This window comes from Paralichthys olivaceus, chromosome 15, assembly GCF_024713975.1.
Source record: "Paralichthys olivaceus isolate ysfri-2021 chromosome 15, ASM2471397v2, whole genome shotgun sequence".
In the NCBI taxonomy this organism is placed as follows: domain Eukaryota; kingdom Metazoa; phylum Chordata; class Actinopteri; order Pleuronectiformes; family Paralichthyidae; genus Paralichthys; species Paralichthys olivaceus.
The window spans coordinates 13,259,919-13,278,953 of record NC_091107.1 but is presented as its reverse complement, the minus strand read 5'-3'; the positions used below and the strand labels follow the sequence as shown (position 1 = coordinate 13,278,953).

The window sequence follows — 19,035 nt, the reverse complement described above, 5'->3', positions numbered from 1 at the left end:
TATATATGCCATTCAGAGGCAAAGCATTAATTAGCCCAGACACCATTTAATCAAAACCAAGCACCATTTTGAAGTTCCTGGTGTTGAGCTTGTCATCAGCTGCTATGTTACAGTCTCCCTGTTCTCCAGCAGATGGCAGTAGTGCTGCTTGTGTTTCATTGCAGCTACACCACAGTTCACATTTATTCCAGCCCACACGTCTATTCACATGTTAATTCATGACATGAGAATAACAGCCCTAATTTATACAGGCTCTCGATACTTCACTGCTGCTTATGTACACAAATGTGTGAGTGTGTTTGACAATGTGTGTGTGTGTGCTTCAGAGGCGAGAGTCTGAGGTTGTCAGTGACGCATGTGTGTGTGTGTGGGCACATATCTTTGTGTGCTGGAAGTGATTACATATGATTGACTGACCGCTAAGATCTTGTCCCCGATCTGCAGACGTCCATCTTTATGAGCCGCTCCGCCTTCAATAATCTTGGTGACATAGATACTGTTATCTCCTGGTATGTGCTGGTTTCCCACCCCTCCAGCGATGCTGAAACCCAATCCTGGGAAAAGAAAGCAATGAAAGAGGCAGAGCAGTGAGAGGGCGATAGAGGGGTTAACACAGAGCAGGTTTGTTCAATCCAGAGGGCACGGTTTAGCCAGGTAAAAGCCATCCCGAGCCCACACAAAAGTGTTGATGCAGTACACCGATCCATACTCCCACGTACCTTTAGGCCCTTTGATGAGTTTGATTTCTGTGACTTTCTCAGCCGCCGGTTTTCTGCGGAGAACGTAGAGGCGGACGATAGCACCTGCCTCCTTGAGAGCCTCCACAGCTTGGCTGTGTGTCACCTCCCGCACGTCAACATCATTCACAAATAAGATGCAGTCGTTCACACTATAAGACACAGGGAAAGCGACAGACAGAGAGAGACAGTGGGAGGGAGAGTGAAAACACAGCGTTGAGTTTCTGTTTTGGTGCAGAAATCAGGTGTAATCCTGCACCAGACGAGTCAATCTTCACTTATCACTTTGTTGGGGATCCAGTTTCACCACAGATGTCTCGCCTTTCCCCAGCTCTCAACATACTATTATAAGAGGGTATAGACCCTTGCACTGTTAATCCAGCTGAAAGGTTAGCTGCAGTATATAGCTCTCTTTGGGTTAACTGTTCTTGAAAATTACAGTGAGGAGTTGAAGTTTAAGTGACAGCTGATTTTCCAGCAAGATTCTGATGAAATGGCTATTTTCAGTATCACACATTCTTCCTCCAAGGGCCTGAAAACTCCACTTATCACAATTCCATTCATGTGTTTAAAATCGATTTCACAGCCCTGAACATCATAGAGTGTAGCATTTTGTAAGGCTGAAATGATTCTTGAGGTTTAACCACTGAGATCACTGAGGAAGGCTCCAAAAGAAATGACTGCTGACATCTTCATCCAAGATTTTATAGTGACAAAACTATAACTTTATCAAGGTATAAAGAACAATTAATGTACATGCAGTATAAAATGTTCAGCACTGCTCTCTCAAACATCTCAGGGTTCTTTGTTCTGATTTCAAAGTGAAAGAATTACCTTTATGGAAAATGCAACATGACGTTCATGGTAGTTTCAAGATATTTCAGACAGTCATGGTCAAGAAAATAAAAATCTACATTCAGTCAATTATAAGGGTTTTCTCCAGGCGCTCTTTAAACTCTCACGCCAATCCAGATGGACATTTATAGGTCAACTGTAAAGAGGAGGAGGATGCCCATATGTACTTGCTTATGGCAGTGTAATTGGGAAAATGACTCATAAAATGAAGTCTTTCTTAGAGCCTGACTGATATGGATCTTTGGGGGGGTGGTACTGATACTGTGAAAAGGGAGATCTGATGTATTGGCCTTAGATGCCATTATATGTAATTGATATTTGAATGTTTAACCATATACTTTATTTACTATGTATAGATTTTATACATATGTGTATATATATTATAAATGTCAATATAAATGCACCTCATTTCAGCATTGTTCATTTTGTAAAATAAAAGTATTCATATTTGCGCATATAGTCAAACATAAACGGCTGATTTGTCTGTGAAAGGCTCGTATTGGTGGCTGAGCCCAGTCAGTCGGTCGGGCTCTATACTGTTTTCATTCAGCAAGGCCAACTCTAAACTGCAGCCTCATGGGAAAACAAATGTGACATTGTTGCACATTTCATATTCTCATAACAGGATCCTGGAAAATATGCAATCTGTTACATTTATGGTCAGAACACTGTTTTCACACTTTCATAGTCATTTTGAGTAGATGGACACAAATCAATAGAAGATTATATTTTGGTTGGAGATTTTGAATCAACCAGGTCCTTTGATATAATTTGGGTGTTGAGTGTGACAGACAGAATATTTAGGACACGAAGAAGGGACGTTCTACTGAGGCTGTTTCTTTCTCTAAGTGCGTTTGGTAGAAAAGTGACAGGTTATCTGTTCATTGACAATACATTGTGAAAGAAGGTGAAGAGAAATGGTTTAGAGCATGAGGCCATGAGCAGCATTTTACTCATATGAAACCCAATTTGCTTGTGCATGGACGCCCCATGGGCTTTTTACACCTAGATTTCATATATCAGGGACCTGGGAACATAATGCAAATGTTCAGACTGGTTGGTGCTTCCTGTTACACAGTACATATGGTTTTTACCTCAGCCGTCCATCCTGAGCCGCCGCTCCTCCGGGTATGATTTTGGTGATGAAGATGCTGGGGTCGTCGCCCACATGAGGGTTGTCTGTTCCCCCTGCAATGCTGAAGCCCAGGCCTGAGTTACCCTGCAGTAGCAAAACCACATGGACAAACGTGATGTTTATTCATCACATCAGGGACATTTGACATGAGTGATCCTGTACTGTATAATTAGATCTGTTACATTCACTGTAAATATGTCTAAAATATTTATTTTCTCCAACTCACTCTCTCCAGTGTGATCTCCTCATACTCGATTTCCCCTTCTGTCCCATTCACCTGTCGGAAACAAATGTTAGTTAATAGTGTAGAAGTAGAAGAAAGTAGAGGACATTCAAATTTGAAGTACAATAATTTTCTTATTGAACTATTGTTTACAAGTTGTTGAAGTATACACTACAATAATAGTCTAAATCCTGAAGTCAGTTATTTTGCTTCCCTCCACCAGACTGTCCACTAAGTTTGCTCCAAAATCGTTTCGCTCCTCTTGTATGTGTGGTACCTGGTTGATAATGGCAGCGCTGTTCTCTGCCTAATTCGCTTGTGGCTGGACAACTCAGCTTTACCCCCCGTCCCAGAGGAAGAGTGAATTCAAACAACTTCAGACTTCGCTGTTTTGGTGTCTGACCTAGAAAACAACTTTTCCTAGTGCTGTAGTGGCGCAGAAATACTGGCCTGCATGCGATTGCAGGCTTTTCTCTGAGACGCCTCGGTCTCTAATCCCTCACTATTCACGTTAATATGTGCTTTCATTTTAGAAACGGCTTAATTAAAGGATCAAGTGAAGTGATAGCTCCGTTCTGACAAATGTGTAACAGAGAAACTTTATTTTAATCAAAAATACAAATAATTTAGCTATCATTCAGGTTAAAACAATGAGTGGCAAACCTACCTGGATGTTGGGAATGTAATGGAACTACTGATAATACAGAGTGAATATGAAGGCCGTTAAGGGAGTTATGTGGTTGAACCTAACATGCTAATACAATAAAAGGGAGATTAAACATAATCCTTACATATGGGGAACCATCGAGCGTGTCGGTGTTCACCACCACTGGAGGAGTATTTCCCTGGAGACACAGAGAGAGGAAACATTATTAAGAAATGATGGCAGCGACTCAGAGATGACGCAGCTCCTGGATGAGCTCTCAGTATATCCCTGAAACCTACAATCACAGCCAAGACTGATGGCCATTTTAGCTCTCAGCTGTGATAACACTATTCTCACTCTGCTGTTGTTGTCACTCTGCTAAAGGATGGAGTGCATGGTCTCAGGAATGTTTTTTTATCATCTACCCGCGGACGGCCCTCTTATTCCTGGTGTCAGATTTGCCTCAGCTATCGCTCGGATGATAATATGACTTGTTTTACAGATGATAAATGGCCATCTTGTGATTAGTGTGGACATAGGCATCAACCTCCTGCCCACCAGTTCTTCTGAAGCGGTGATTCATGTACTGAAGGCACATGGTGGCGATCTCCCAGCACACTCCCGAGGATGACGAGGAAACGTAGAGGCAGTGACCGACAGCACAGTTAGTCCCATTATCCTCAGTGTGCACATAGCCTGAGTTGTGCCTGTCAAACTTTTGTCCAGAACCACATTACGTCCATTACCGTTTGCACAAAGTGTAAGGCCAGTGTCAACATTTCAGCAAGTTATTCATCAGGAACAAAGTGATTAAGGAAAAGAACAGAAACGACAGCAAGTCAATGAAAGGACAGGATTTTTGGCACTGATGCGGTTTAGGTTTACAGCACCTGTCTGTTGAGTTTCTCTGAGGTGTGACACACGTCTTATTCCTCGCTTCTTAATCCTAACTTTTTTCTTGCTTCTTTACAGGATTTAGTCCCATCCTGAGAGTATCTGATGGTGGAAGATGTAAATTATGCGCAGCACTTTAAAAAACACATTCTGACTCTCTTTCCAAGTGTCTACATCTATTATGTTACTCGTCATTCTTCGGCACCATGCTGATTAGCATGGGAAAGACCCTGTGCTTCTCAAGTGCTTATAGAACTGCAAACGGCAGCAGAAAACCAGCCTGCTGACCTTCACACACCTGACAGCTCTGAGTCCAACGCACGCAAACGACAACGCTCCCAGTCCGACATACACAAATGACTACGCTCCCAGTCCGACACACACAAATACACACTTCTCCCTCTTACCCAGCAATTTTTTTGTGATGAAATTAAAGGTTAATTTTGTCACTCAGTGCATTCTCTTTGTATAAAGCCGAAACCTGAATTCGAGAAATGCTCTCTGTTCTTACACAGATTATTAAAATGATTTGTATTTTCTCTGCAAACAGAACTGGGCTCTTAACACTCAGTTTCCAAACTGTACAAACTAAAGCAACCCAATGCTTCTGCTCCATAAACTCTACTTTTATGAGGCCTGTAATGCTCTTTTTTATGTTTGACCTATAGCTGTTTATTCCCTTATATTTAGCATCTAGGCCATGTTATTGATGGAGTTGTACTGGGCTGCATTATATTCTGATGTTTTTAATATTCACCTCATGAATGTAAATGGAGAGTATACATTTCTAAATAATATAAACCCTCTCAGTATAATATAGCCCATACAACTATAACCTACTCATTGTTGAATTATACTAATCATACCTTCCATTATGAAGAGAAATGGTCATAAATATACAGAAAGGTAGAAAAGACATACCCCCCCCCCCAGCCCTGCACAAAATGCCAGCCAACTCTGCGTTAACCCAACACTGTCGATTGTAAGAGTTGCCTGTGCAGAGCTTCACCGTGTAGCTGTGTCCAACGGGCCGTGCTGCTGAACATTACGTCAAATTCATCCTTATCTGGAGACAGAAAATAATGAGTATAGCCAGCAGAAATTCAAGTCTAGTGCAGGCAGTTTCCCCTGGAGGGATTTAGACAGAGCCCTCTCTCGTTCTCTCTGCTCTGTCAAGTCTTTCGACATCAGGGTTGTTAGGATTTACAGTGTTGGGCTGCTCTCGCCCACCTATATTTTAGCACTACCTATTCAGCCACCCTGTCCTCTGCCATGTCTCTACAGGCAGCACCATCACCCCTCTGCACCCGGACCTGTGCCTTGATGAGTTCATACACAACAGTCAGAAAAAGCATATTCAGCAACAAATGAAACACATTTATTTAGATTTGTCTGAATAAATTGTCCCAGAGTTTTGTGCGAAGCTGTGATGTAATAATTCCATAAATATTCAAGCATGCACTGAAGCATAACACAGCACCAAAAGTATGAAGCTATGGGTTTGAATCGATTTCTTTTCTCCCTTAAGAATTGAATAAATAGAGTAAGTACAGGCAATTTAGCAGTGGAAACCTCAAGCTGCAGGCTATATTCAGGCTGTAGATACACACAGTACAGTACCCACTACCTCCTGCAATGTGACTCACAAGACACTCAAACTATCTCATCAATCTAGCTGCTGCTCTGCGCATGTGCACCTGCAAACATGCACGTCCTGTCAGACCCGCACCACTCGTTGCCTTCAGGCTGATGGATATTTTTAGTCAAAGGAGGTGAAATCCTGCCAATAGTAATGACAGTCAGCTGCTTAGTTAAGCCTAAGAATATTTAAAATGCCATGCACTGTCTCAAGTTGAGATAAAGTGTGCAAAGAATACTTGCAAGGTCACTAGAGAGGACGACGAGTCGACACATATCATAGGTTGCATTAGAGGCTTTAATGCTGCATGTGCAGCACACCTTGCAACAGCCTCCAACAGGTAAAAGCCATCCGCTCAATTAACAAGATAGTGACCTCTAATTTAAATACGCAATGTCAATCTGAAACAAACTAAACTGACAGTAACATTAAGTTGGCATGCATTACCTACTCCACACTGACCTTTACCTTAGAGCTGTGCAGGGATATGAAGACAAGACTTCTAAGATGTTCTGTGAAGAGTTTTGTAATAGCTGTGGTTTTAGTGAGGCTTGTTGAATGGCTGCTGATTTTTACAACCTCTGTTTTAGTTCGTTGGTTTCAGTGCAGGATGCGACAGTGGTTAATTTAGATGTAACATCATGCATATTGCTCATCTACTGGCTTCCTGGTCAACCCCTGGTATGTGTGGAGTGCAGGAAAAGGTGCTTGCATGTGTCTATAAGTGCTTGTGTGTTGTAGGGGTGTGTTGGTGGAGTTAGTTAGCTCATACATCTCCACGTTTGTTTGAATATCAAATGAAGTATCAAAGCAGCACCTTCGCATCATCAGAGCAGCAGAACATATCTTCATCTCACTCCTCCCAACCCACACACACAGCCCGAGCAGGATTTGATTAATATGACCACATTTGGTTTCTTGTGTTACACCATGATTAAAATATCTATCGTGGGCTGTAAACACAGCCTTGACCTGTGCTTTGTATCTGTGCTGGTAGAAGACAAACCCTGTGTCCACCCTTTGGTACCACAACATAACACAATCAAAAACTACCTCCATCAACTCACCTTAATAAATCACATTTAAATTCACTAGATCTTTTATTTGCAGACACAGTATCAGTTCCCTAAGATCCATGACTGAGAAGTCAACAGAAAACGCATCTCTGTCTTAAAGAAAGTTAAAAAATTCCTGGACCTGCCCACTGATCTGGATCTGAATGAAAAGTTCCTCATGGGTGATGCCACCCCTCCACAAGTGGTTTTAATCCTGCGAACTAACAAACAAACAAATGCAGATGAAAACATGGCCATCTTGGTGGTGCTAATAATCGAACTGCACCTCTTTTGAGCCACAAAGCACAATATCATATTCGTGAAAAAATTCTCAAATATATTGAAGTACAATGATTAAAAATAAGAGTTAACATGTTTAAAAAATGCCTACCATCTTATGGTGTCGATGCCTTTTGGCTTTCCGCACATTGTTGAGGAAGCGGCTGCCCATCTTTTTGGCGTACCACACGGACATGAACATTCTGCTTCAGTTGCCAAGACTGAAATTGTTGTTGTGGATGACAGGGGAGCAAATGCTGCTCGCCTCCAAAATTACATACTGAGCGTGTTAAAGTGAGCTCTTCCAAGTTTCTTCTTTTAGAAATACCACAGAAGCATTATTGCAAAGAGAAACATTAGGTCTAGACCCTGCCATAACAGTTGGTCAGAGACTACAAATCATCCAGATTGCCAAATAGCTATATAGCTATTCTAACTTAACATGTCTCATTTGAGTTTTGCTTTCAACTCAATATGAATAAAGCATAATATCAAAAATCACATGCTTTAGATACAGGAAACACCTTTGTTTAATTTTAAGAATCGCACAGCCCAATTAGCACCATTCTCTTGGTTAGCAGGTGCTGGAGACTTCTGAGGAAGCCCAATATCCTCAGCCAAACCGAGGCTCGCATTTTAAAAATGAATCATCATCAATACAGCTCGTCATATGAGAAGCAGTTGTCCTATCTTCAGAAATCCCCCATCCAGAATTTAAAAAAAAAGAAAGGGCCTTAACAAACAGATCCATTCTTCGTCGTCTGTGGCAGTGGACTGCGATGTCGGTGCCTCCCCTGCTCCTGGTCTGTGCTCAGTGAGAATGCAGTTCATATTTGCTGCTGCTACTGTACCGTACCCCTCCCATCCCCGCTGCTGAGGGAATGGGGAGCGAGCAGGAAAGTTTGATGGCAATTACTTAGCTGTCTCTCTGCATAATGTCGACGCTGGTGATGTGAGAGGGGGAGGTATAATACTTTGGCTGGACATAGAAGGACAAACGGCACAGACTGGCCCGATTCCTCTCACTTATGGAGGGGACTGTGGGCCTGTGAGCCCCAATTCTGTAGTGAAACTTCAAAATGGTAGTGGCAGAGATTTTGAAAAAAATAAAGCTTGACATCTGATATTTTTCCTGTTCTCAATTTTTTAGAGCTGCTTACAGGAAATGGAGAAGAATTCACGTTTAAACCCACAGTTATTCTTCCCGCTCAATCTCTCACTTTCTGAAAGACAGATTGATTGTCAGGTGTGAAGCATACACTGCATATGCACACAAATACACAAAGGCGTGCACATTTTATAGACTTACCTAAGGACACGCTGAAGGACAAGCTGTCAGCTGACGTTCTCATTTTGTTAAATAAAATCCCTCCATCTACCCATCTAGTTTTCTCAGCCTTCCAATTGCAAGGCCCCCTCTATCTGTCTTACTCCTCCCCATTCAACACGAACAGCTCTCTCCTTCTCTTTCAGAGTGCATTTCTTTTTTTCTCTCTCTGTCTCGCTTCCCCTCTCTCCCTCCCGAAGGACCTGGGCTGCTGCTGCTGCACAGTAATTACACCAAAGCTGCAGGGACATATTTAAACATTTATTAAAGAAAACTAAGGAGGACGGAGAAAATGAAGATAGAAACCAGATATGGCTCAGGCAAGAGAAGGGAGGGTATGATGGAGAGCTCTTGGGAAAACTGGAAACATTAATTGAATCCATACATTAAAATGCAAAGTGTCATACACCTCTTGGAGGAGTGGTTAACGTTTTTGTCTGAAGAGAGTTTTTGCACAACATATTATGTCTAATGTGTCTGTGGTGAGAGAGGACAGACGGTGGGATGCATTGTTTCTCATTTGAAGAGAGTGTAACACACACTGGGAGCGGTGGTGGTGGTGGGGGGGTCTTTTGTCAGCACTTTGTGCCTGCTGCTTCTCACTCGCAGCTCGTCGGGTGAAGGTTAAATGACAATGTTGTGTAATATTATGAGCCTAAGAACTTGGATCTGCCAAGATAAATGTAGCCTACTGTATGTATTGTTAAAAAAAGGCAGTGAGTGAAGTGACATGAACTTCCATTCCCTTTACTAGCTCCACGTTTTAGTGTGTTGTTGTCACAGTCGATGCTGTCGTGTGTATAAACAATCAGTCAATTTTACCCCAAGTGGGAAAATCAAGACAACATTGAACGTTGAATCATTAACCAACAAGGTTACACTGTTTTGAAAGGGAAAAAAAGACGGGATGGGATAACAGTTTTTCTCAGGTGATGATGCCTTCATTTATGTCTATATTTGAAACAAAGTAAGCATCCGGATTAGACAATAAAAACATGCATATTGGATTTGCTGTAGGGCGAAACCTTTCAGAATTCGATTTCCTTCATTTATTATCATTGCTAAGAGTGCAATGAGATCAAGTGGCAAACTTGTTGGTGCATTCACACAAACAAATATGAACATAAATAAACAGATAAAATATGAATACAAAAAGATATAAACAGATGTCACATGTAACTTTAAATAGTAGTTTGAAACATGCAGGGACATTGCAACAGGATATGCAAAGCCCCCAAGAACAGTTGATAATTATTGTGAGGACCCCCTGAAATAATATGATGTAGGAGACTGCAACGACACCAGGGTGAGAAACCCCTTTACAAGCCTGCATGCAAACATAGCGCTTTGCTAAAAGCGTAATTTAGAGGTCCGGTTGAAGACCAGACCGTCTATCATGAATCCTTAGGGTTTGAAACAACACTTTCACTTTCTGTAAAAGATCAAATGATGAAGTTTGCCTCTTAAAATCTGATATATAAAATATTGAATAAAACTTTGTGTTTGCCGTCAGACGGAACAACTTTGAGTCTGATCACAGCACACGATGTCACGATAATTTATGTAGCCACATAATAAGAGGAGGACATGGCAGCGAAGACTCAAAGGAAGATTCATTAACGTGAGAACAGATCAATATCAGAAGTTCTGCACAGTGTGAAAAAAGTCATTTCTAATTACATTACGCCCTAAGTTTAAAAAAACCAAACTATATGTCATTTGAAGTTAAAGCACCTCTTTGCTAAATCATGTACATAACCCAAAGACCTCCTCTTACTTTGCCAAACCGTTGCAGTGCTTCCAGAGACAATCCTACCCATAAATCAATGAGGCCTGGAGTGGAACTGGCAAAGCCCACGCCATTAACGCTATAAAGAGACAGTGTGACGACACCACCTACACATCAAAGACAACCACACCTACGGCGGCTGCACAGACATCCACACACAGATGGGTTGCATCCTGGAGGCATACATACTGAACCGGCGTGGAAAATTGAATGCATGCATATGTGAAGGAATGTATATGAAGACATTTTTCTGACTGATGACTTTATACTGAAGGGTACAGATGTCAGATTGTTGAACAGTTTAATTAGAAGCAGGCACTATTAGACGGGGGGGTGTTCAAGGTCAGGGCGGGAGTACAAAGTCAATAAAATGATGTGTAGTCACAAGCGTAACAACTTGTTCAACAGAGAGTGAAAGACAGATTTAATAGTTTAATCCTTCTAATGATCCTGTGTGTCCCTTTATAAAACCACAAAGTTCACTTGAAACCTGCTTCTGTTTTCAGATTTTCCGTGTTTTACACATTATTTTATATTGTATGCTTTGTGCTTACGTGTGATTTCCTCTGCCCTCGTCTTTTGTCTTGCGAGATAGACACAATCATGCTCAGGATTCATGGCACATAAGGCTTATACAAACTGTCGGATCGTAAAAATGGTTTATTGGGGAAGCACCGCAGCCATCTTTTCAAGGTTATGAAAGTCACTGCACAGTCTAACACTGACCCCTACAGGTTTCAGCCTGTCCTGCAACAAGATTACATCTACCTGTCTAACAAACCCTCATGCTATCATGGCAACATTCAAACAGTGATGCAAATTAGAACTCATCTAATTTCTACTCATTTCTCATAGCGTCATGGCTACTGCTCCACTGATTTACATATTTCAGGATAAGTGTTTGTGTGTGCAAAATTTTGCCCTGAGGAACTGTAAAGCCACTTGCACGTTGAAATAGAATCCACAATGCAATGCATTTTCATCCCTGCATAGTATCTTTGCTGCAGAAATGTGATAGCATCTTTTTTTCCTTTAAAGCGTGACAGCAGAAATATGAATATAAGAGGAATGTCATAGTGTAACGAAACCCAACATTTAAAAACTTTTCACTTGCGTTCATGAGATTTCCCACCCTAAAATAGTTATTGAGTGCAAGTGGAACAAATCTGTCAGACAAAGGAGATTTGAATGACAATGATTATGAGCACACTGATATCATCGGGAGACAGATAAAATGGCGGCCAGCCGTCTCTCAGGCAGAACGCTGAGTGACACAGAGGATGAGGATTATAAAATCACACTGATGTCGATGACTGATGATGATACTGTTAACTTTCGGGGTGACGGAGCGGCACGGATCGCTGTGCTCTTACCAGTGTGGAAACAGCTGAGGTGTACATTGGAGTGTGTCCGGTAGACATCAACACAGGCTGCAAAACAACAGAAGGGAGAGGGTGATTTTGCAGGGTATGCGGACGGGCAGAGGGGAAGAACAACGGGTGTCGTTTTTCTTTTTCTTTTTCCTTCCTTCAATAAAGAGAGGAAATACTGGCATGTTCATCTATGACACACATTTACATCTGGGTTCAGGATATAGTTCCATCATGTTATCAGAGTTCATACAAGGACTGTGACTGATTAATGTGAATATTGATACTTCACTTATTCAAGGTTATTCCCTGGAATTTTAATACAATCTAGAAAAAGGAGGGTGTTTTAATGACCTGTCTGTCTATAAATCTTATATATCCATTGATCTATTACAGAGGGGGGAGCAAATCCCAGGCGACAGTGGATGAGACATGGATAGGTCGCCAGCGTATCACAGGGCGGATATACAGAAACAACCATTCACGCTCACATTCGGTCAATTTAGAGTGTCCACTTAACCTAACCCCCATCTGCATGTCTTTGGACTGTGGAGTATCTGGAGGAAACCCACACAGACACAGGGAGAACATGCAAACTCCACAAAGAAAGACCCCTGGCCGAACCAGGGTTATATGTCTCTGTCACTTGCCTGTATTCATTAATCTGCTACAAAGTAAAACACAAATTGAGAAATAATATCAATAATACAACACAAAATACACATTGTGCATATTTTTGATAGCATTTTCCCTCACTCCTCATCGATAGTTTATGGAATAATGAAAAACAGTTTACAGAATAAGCAGTAAAGAACAGTGTGATCTTTTTGTCTGTTTAATGAGAATAGAGTTCTGCACAGTAAAGCTGAAACAATGAATTCTACAAAATAGAAGCAGTATGAGCACTTCACATGTCAGGAGATGCTTTCCCTTCCACTAGAAAAGTTTTATATTACAGTATAAAGTGTATTATTATTCAAGTGTGAATGTTGGGACAGATGTAGTTGCTGATCTTGCGCGGGACTACCCAGAAGTTGGGTTCCTGCTGATCCTGATATTTACAGATTGTATCTGTGCACCTCGCTTTCCTTTACAGACATAGCCTTTTATGTATAGTTCCTCTGGAGACATCTGTGCATTGCTCAATGGTGCATCCACCCCTACTCAGACTTTACTAGTGAGGAGGTTCAAACAGGCATAATGGTGCTTACAAGCCAACTCCATTAACCCTCAGCGGAGCATTGAAAGGTTCAGACATCAAGCAGGGAGAGGTGGGACTGTGTAAAATGAAGGGAATAGGTAAAATAAAGAAGAGACAATCATGTAACCGGTGGGGGGGGGATTAGTGAGAGGACCTTAGATTCTATGATTAGCCATGTACAAGAGACTTTACTGACACCATGGTCAGGAGCCCCATAACAAGGCCCAAGCTTTCAGAAGTTTAATAATTGTGTAGGTTTGGTTGGAGAGTACAACGTATAAATATGAGTGTGTGATGTGTTTGGGATGGTGGTGGGGAACCTTGTTGACAATTTAGATAACAAAAAATTGTTTGAAGATTGGAATGATGTGGCCCCCAAAGTCCCTAGTGTTATAATCATCATCATCAGCCTTCCTCTCTTCGTCACTATCATCATTGTCAACGACTCTTTATCAAAACTTCATCAATCACAAAGAGCAAAAACATAATCCTCATATTGTTCATCATCCATATCCCCAGGCTTATTCATTTACTACACTCACTGCAATCAAGCATAAAATGTTAATACCCGCACGTCTTGTATTACATATGAGAATACAGCAGAGTACACCATGTTCATGATGATCACACACATGAGTGGGTAAAAAACAAAATGGCTCCTCACAGTCTTTGTCCACAGTCATCCAAGCTTTGGACTGAGTTACCTTTATTTATGTATATTTTTACATGTTCTTTTTTATTTTTTTACATATTGTTATTTATGCAAACAATTCACTTTGAACTAAGTGTGTTTACTCCGGACCTTTAAACTTCATAGTGCATTCTGCTCTCCCAGAAGAGAAACACAAGACTTCATAAATAATGGCAGCAGTCCAGAAATAGAAATAGGGCCAATCCTGGTTCCCAAAACATTGTGAACAACATCAACATGCTCCCTCTTATGTGATAGGAGAAAATATCCTCAAGATGGAATTTTGCTGCATGGTACATTTTTAATAACAATGTTATTATTGCTTTTCTCTCCACTTTTATATTTTGAGTTTTGATTCGGTGTGCAGCAGATGGTGGAAATATCCAGTGTTTCTGTTTGGAGACTTTAGAATGGATGGGACACACTTTTTTTAATATAAAGTTGTAGTGCTCTGGCTTATTTTGGACTCTATCATTTTCAGAAACATGAAGTTAGGAAACCTCCGTTAATTACAGGACAGTGCACATAACATGATGCACAAAACACTCTTCATTTGCTTGGTTGAAACAGCATAAAGACTCAAGAAAGCTCCTTGGCCTTAGAAAAGTGTGATAAGAAAAATACATGAATCATACCTTGCTAATTAAGGAGAAAATCCTGTTATGTAAACTCCTGTGACAGAGGATGGGTAGTCAACAAATTCACTCTGTAACTTGTTTGAGCTCCTTCCATTATCACTGATCACTTAAGCTATCAGGCAAAAATGCACTTTATTCACTGATTTCAATGAAACACACTGGAATTCAGAATAAGGACATGGACGTGCAGTGCAGCCACAGTGAAGTGCAAAAACATGACACAAAGGAACAGGAATCTTGTGCATATTCAAATATCTTCTTATGACGCCTAATGAAGGTCCTTGATTCAAGTGTTTACCTCTTAGGGGCTGACTGCCTACACTTTTAACACTGCCTTGAATTCATAAAAACAACAATTAAAGATCTCACCCACTAAGCCCAAACAATAGACATTATTATTACTCATCTATAGCATATGACTGTATACATTGATGGCGATTATACATTCAATTATATTTTTTATCATTGTCAACGAATCTCATGAAAAGACTAAAACAACATTTTTTTATCTGTCTCTCCATTTTCCACTTTCCACTTTCCCTATCATGTTTGTGCCTCCCAGTCACAATCCTCTCTTTTTAAATCTTTTAAACCAAGTAACAAATATTACGTGTCCTTGAAAAAAACTCAATACACTGAAAAAATGAAAAGAAATGGTAACACACATAAAATAAAATAAAGTATTTTGGAATATACATTTAGCAATTGTGTTGCTATTTCAATGTACTTTAATTAAACAGCCAGCTACTGTAGCTTTAAGCAAAGGTTCCTCAAACAGGACTTAATAGAACATTTGTTAGGGACTATTTTTAGAGGTGGATTAACACTTATTATTGCGCTAGTGAATATTTATGGAAGCTGGAAAGCTCATGTGGGACTGAGAGTGATTCAAAATAAACTGCAATGCCCTCATGTTTATTTAAAGTAAGGGGCATGTCAACTTTGTAATGGTGTAGCTTATTCATGTGATTTTAACCGTTTCTGCACAAGGGAGACTTTGGCTGCATGATCAATACTTACAGTCAGTGGGATATTATCCTCTGTTTGTTTGTGGTCTCTTAATTCCTTTTTTCTGGAAGAAAAATCTAAAATATATCACACACCTAATCTTTTAATGACATTCGTTTAGAGACTTGTTACAGATACTAACCTTCTTGCTTTTAGTCTGTAATTATTATTTGGCATAATGTGATATTTCATGTGTGTGAACTCACAGATCTACCCGCATAGTAATCAACTGTAAAGGCACAAGGCTTCTGGGAAATAACTGAATCGGTCACATAATGGATGTGAAACACTGGAGGTCAAACATCACATTTAAATTTTTCTCTTAAACAGACTTGAATTACATTGTAATGGTGTATTTCAGAGAAAGGAGATAGTCTCTCTCCCCGTCAACTGGATAAATGGTGCTTACTGAGCACCATTTAAAGGACAAACTCTACTGGGACAAAGGGAGTTAATCAAACCAGCAAGAAAGTTCAGAAGGGGACATATCTTTGTTGAGGTGATTTCATTGTGCTTGTGTCACAAACCATATAATACACGATATGTCTTTTGTGGATCTCCCTGATTGCTACAGCACATCCTGCCTAAAATATCCCTGAAAACTGGTCCAACAGCATCGTACATTATATCAGGCTGCACAAGACTGACACATGCAAACTCTGCTGTCACACACTGTTGGCTGCAGCAGCTGCTGGACTGACACCTGACAGAGCAGCTAACAGTCAATCAGAGACGTATGGACACTGTTAGACTAAACAACCATGAATAAATTATGGACTGGGCTTGTTTCTCTCTGTTTTGCTTATTGTAGATTGAACTTTTCCTCTTACCTGATTTCAGTGATTGATTTTAGATACTGGCGATCAGTGTAACCATAGACTGTTCATAAAGATGGAAGATGCCTCCTCTTCCTTCTGTTGTACTAAAATATAATGGATACGGGTGCCGCCATTTTGTGCTTTTCATGAAACTTGGAGGCAGTGCCTGCACAGTAGTGTCCCGTATGATGCCCTAAACAGACTTTTCAATGCCACCACTCAACTGTTCAGTTTCTCTCAGCCCCAGCAAGGAGAAGTCTCCATGTCCACCATCGCTCATGCTGAACAAGCTCTGTACGATTTAAATAGAGGCTGTGATGCACAATAACTCATCCTCTCCGCTCATTAACAGAGAAAATTTTAATGGACATATCTGCTCCCCAGCGACTTCACTGTGCTGCCCTGTGGGGAATCGAGAAACGCTTACCCCGCAAAGCAAATACATACAGGAGCTCTAAAGTCTTAATATCCGGTGAGGCTGTTGAATAACATGTGGGCATATGAGACGGATCGTTATTAAGTGAGCATTAGAGCTGACACCTGCTCGCACTTGTAGCTACCATAACTACATTGTGTAATCGTTATTGCACTGATGGCTGTGACTGCGCTCATGTTCTGACTGATGTCAGCTGTATCTTTTGACTGTGTGACCAGTAGCTCCTGTGTCCTCTGTGTCGAGGCCTCCTCTCTGTCTCATAAAGAGACATTTTGCATGTGTGAGACATTTTTCTCAGGTGAGAAGAACATGAATTGAATAGAGGGCATTCCTCCACCAAGGCTGAACAACTCTACATGTGATTTTCTAGTTCTTGTAGTAGAATTGTAAAGAGATAACCTGAATTATTTATTTGTCATAAAAAACAGTCCAAAACAGTGGCCATGAAACTAGTGTAACATATATTTTACTCTGAGAGAAATAAACGTATCATTGTATTATATATGGCGCCAATATTGTATCAATTTTATTTGTGTGTGGAGAGCTTTGTCACTATCTCAATCCATGTTTGTGTAATCAGATTTGTAAATGTGTAAATCTCAATACACTTCCAAATCTCATTACACAATTACAGATTTTTAACACGTTAACAAATCTGATTACGCACACATGGATTGTGTTAGACACACACACACACACACACACACACACACACACAATAATGCTACAATATTGTCCACATATAGCTACACTTATGCCACTCTTGGATCTTCTAACATTACATTTGTTTTACACAAGTAATCATGAGAAATTGTATTTCATCAGTCAGTGTCCATTGTAACCGTTACTGTTGTTATAATTCAGTTAGGATAAACTGATTACTGCCCTGATCCTTTTAATGGTTCCAGTGATCAGATTACTCTAGTCCTCAATACGTCTCCTTTCCACTTGCACTTTGATTTCCAAGTTATTGGTTATTATATGTTAAACTCTAATATCAAGTTACCCAATAAGCAGGTCAAGGGCCAGATTACCTCATAAATATATTATAATCCCACTAAAGTATTTATGTTGAAAATGATCAGGATTTCAAAACAGACATCTTGAGTGCAAACGTAATAACTTTATCAAGCTTAGAGCATATTATGACCCTGAATGAAGAAAACTTAATCTGTGTGGTGCATGAACTGGAGATATTCTGATTTATTATTTTGTTAACATAATTAGGGTTATAATTTAAATGTCTTATTTCACTGGGATTTGTTAAGATATCACCTTGATCCCTAAATCGGTATATTTACCTACACAACTAAAGTGTGTCACTTGACCAATGTCACAACTTAATCAGGTAAAAAAAAAACTCCCTCCTCTGCTGACTGACTGTATTAGTGTTAGCTATTGATCAGCAATGTACATCACTGAGTGTTTGTGTCTGTCCTACCTTGACAGGAGAGATATGTGTGTGTGGCGTGTAGCCATGTATGGCCTCCATAGCAGCAAGGTTCTTGTCGCTCATATGAAGCATCTCGGCACTTTTCCCTGGAGCCAGATGTGCTGGACTGTGCTCCAAGGGGGGCGTCTCCTCATCCTGGTACCTGTACTTCTACAAACAGACACAGATACAAACAAGGCTGTTAGCAGTGACAGGTCGGATGGAGCATGGAGTTAGTGTATGTAATTCAAAACAAAGATTAGTCGTCATGTTAAGCAATGATAATGTTTAGATCACAAACAGAATCCACCATCAGCCTCTCATTGATGTCTCATCTCTGTTAAACACATGACAAAATGTCAAATTCACAGAACCCACAGAGCAGTCTGTCCATCACAGACAATTCCTCACTTGACTGCAGACTGGCCATCTATAGGCATATCTTATATCACATAGCATATGTGATGCCTACAAGTGCAAAGTGGGGACATGATTTAAAACAGAGCCTCAGAGTGTTGCCATTGTCTGTTGAGCAAAGTGGTCGCCCTCCACAACCACATGGAGCAGAGCCTGTGACTCATAGCAGCTCCACAGTAGCAGATCATGCAGCTTCTTCCTCGTAACCTCACTCCCCTACCGATATCCCACACCTGGGCAGCCTGCCAGCAGCCCACTGTGTTCGCCACACATGCTAGGTGTGATGTCACAAAATATGCATGCAGCATTTTCCATCACAAACGCATCAGAAGGTGGGCAGCATCACAGTGGAGGTCTGCCACACTGTCCTGTGTGACAGCGCTTGTGTTTTCCTACTCCCCCTAAAGCCCCCCACCACCCAGGCTCACAACACACAGCACTGCTG

General features: G+C 40.8%; 1 protein-coding gene across 5 annotated transcripts in view; it reads right to left on the bottom strand.

Moving 5' to 3' along the window:
- The window catches only part of LOC109628693 (disks large homolog 4), a 65,859-nt gene that overhangs the window by 12,650 nt on the left and 34,174 nt on the right, over nucleotides 1-19,035 (bottom strand). For 3 of the 5 annotated variants that reach the window (XM_020085964.2, XM_020085963.2, XM_020085961.2), the window contains exons 2-8: nucleotides 18,183-18,344; nucleotides 11,953-12,009; nucleotides 3,742-3,795; nucleotides 2,954-3,004; nucleotides 2,687-2,811; nucleotides 720-889; nucleotides 418-554 (exon numbers count right to left, since the gene is read on the bottom strand). In XM_020085964.2, the coding sequence (XP_019941523.1) occupies nucleotides 418-554; nucleotides 720-889; nucleotides 2,687-2,811; nucleotides 2,954-3,004; nucleotides 3,742-3,795; nucleotides 11,953-12,009; nucleotides 18,183-18,344 (756 nt within the window). Of the gene's footprint in view, nucleotides 1-417; nucleotides 555-719; nucleotides 890-2,686; nucleotides 2,812-2,953; nucleotides 3,005-3,741; nucleotides 3,796-7,575; nucleotides 8,245-11,952; nucleotides 12,010-18,182; nucleotides 18,345-19,035 lie in introns of those variants that run through there. The other 2 variants (XM_020085962.2, XM_020085966.2) reach the window with 2 other exon arrangements.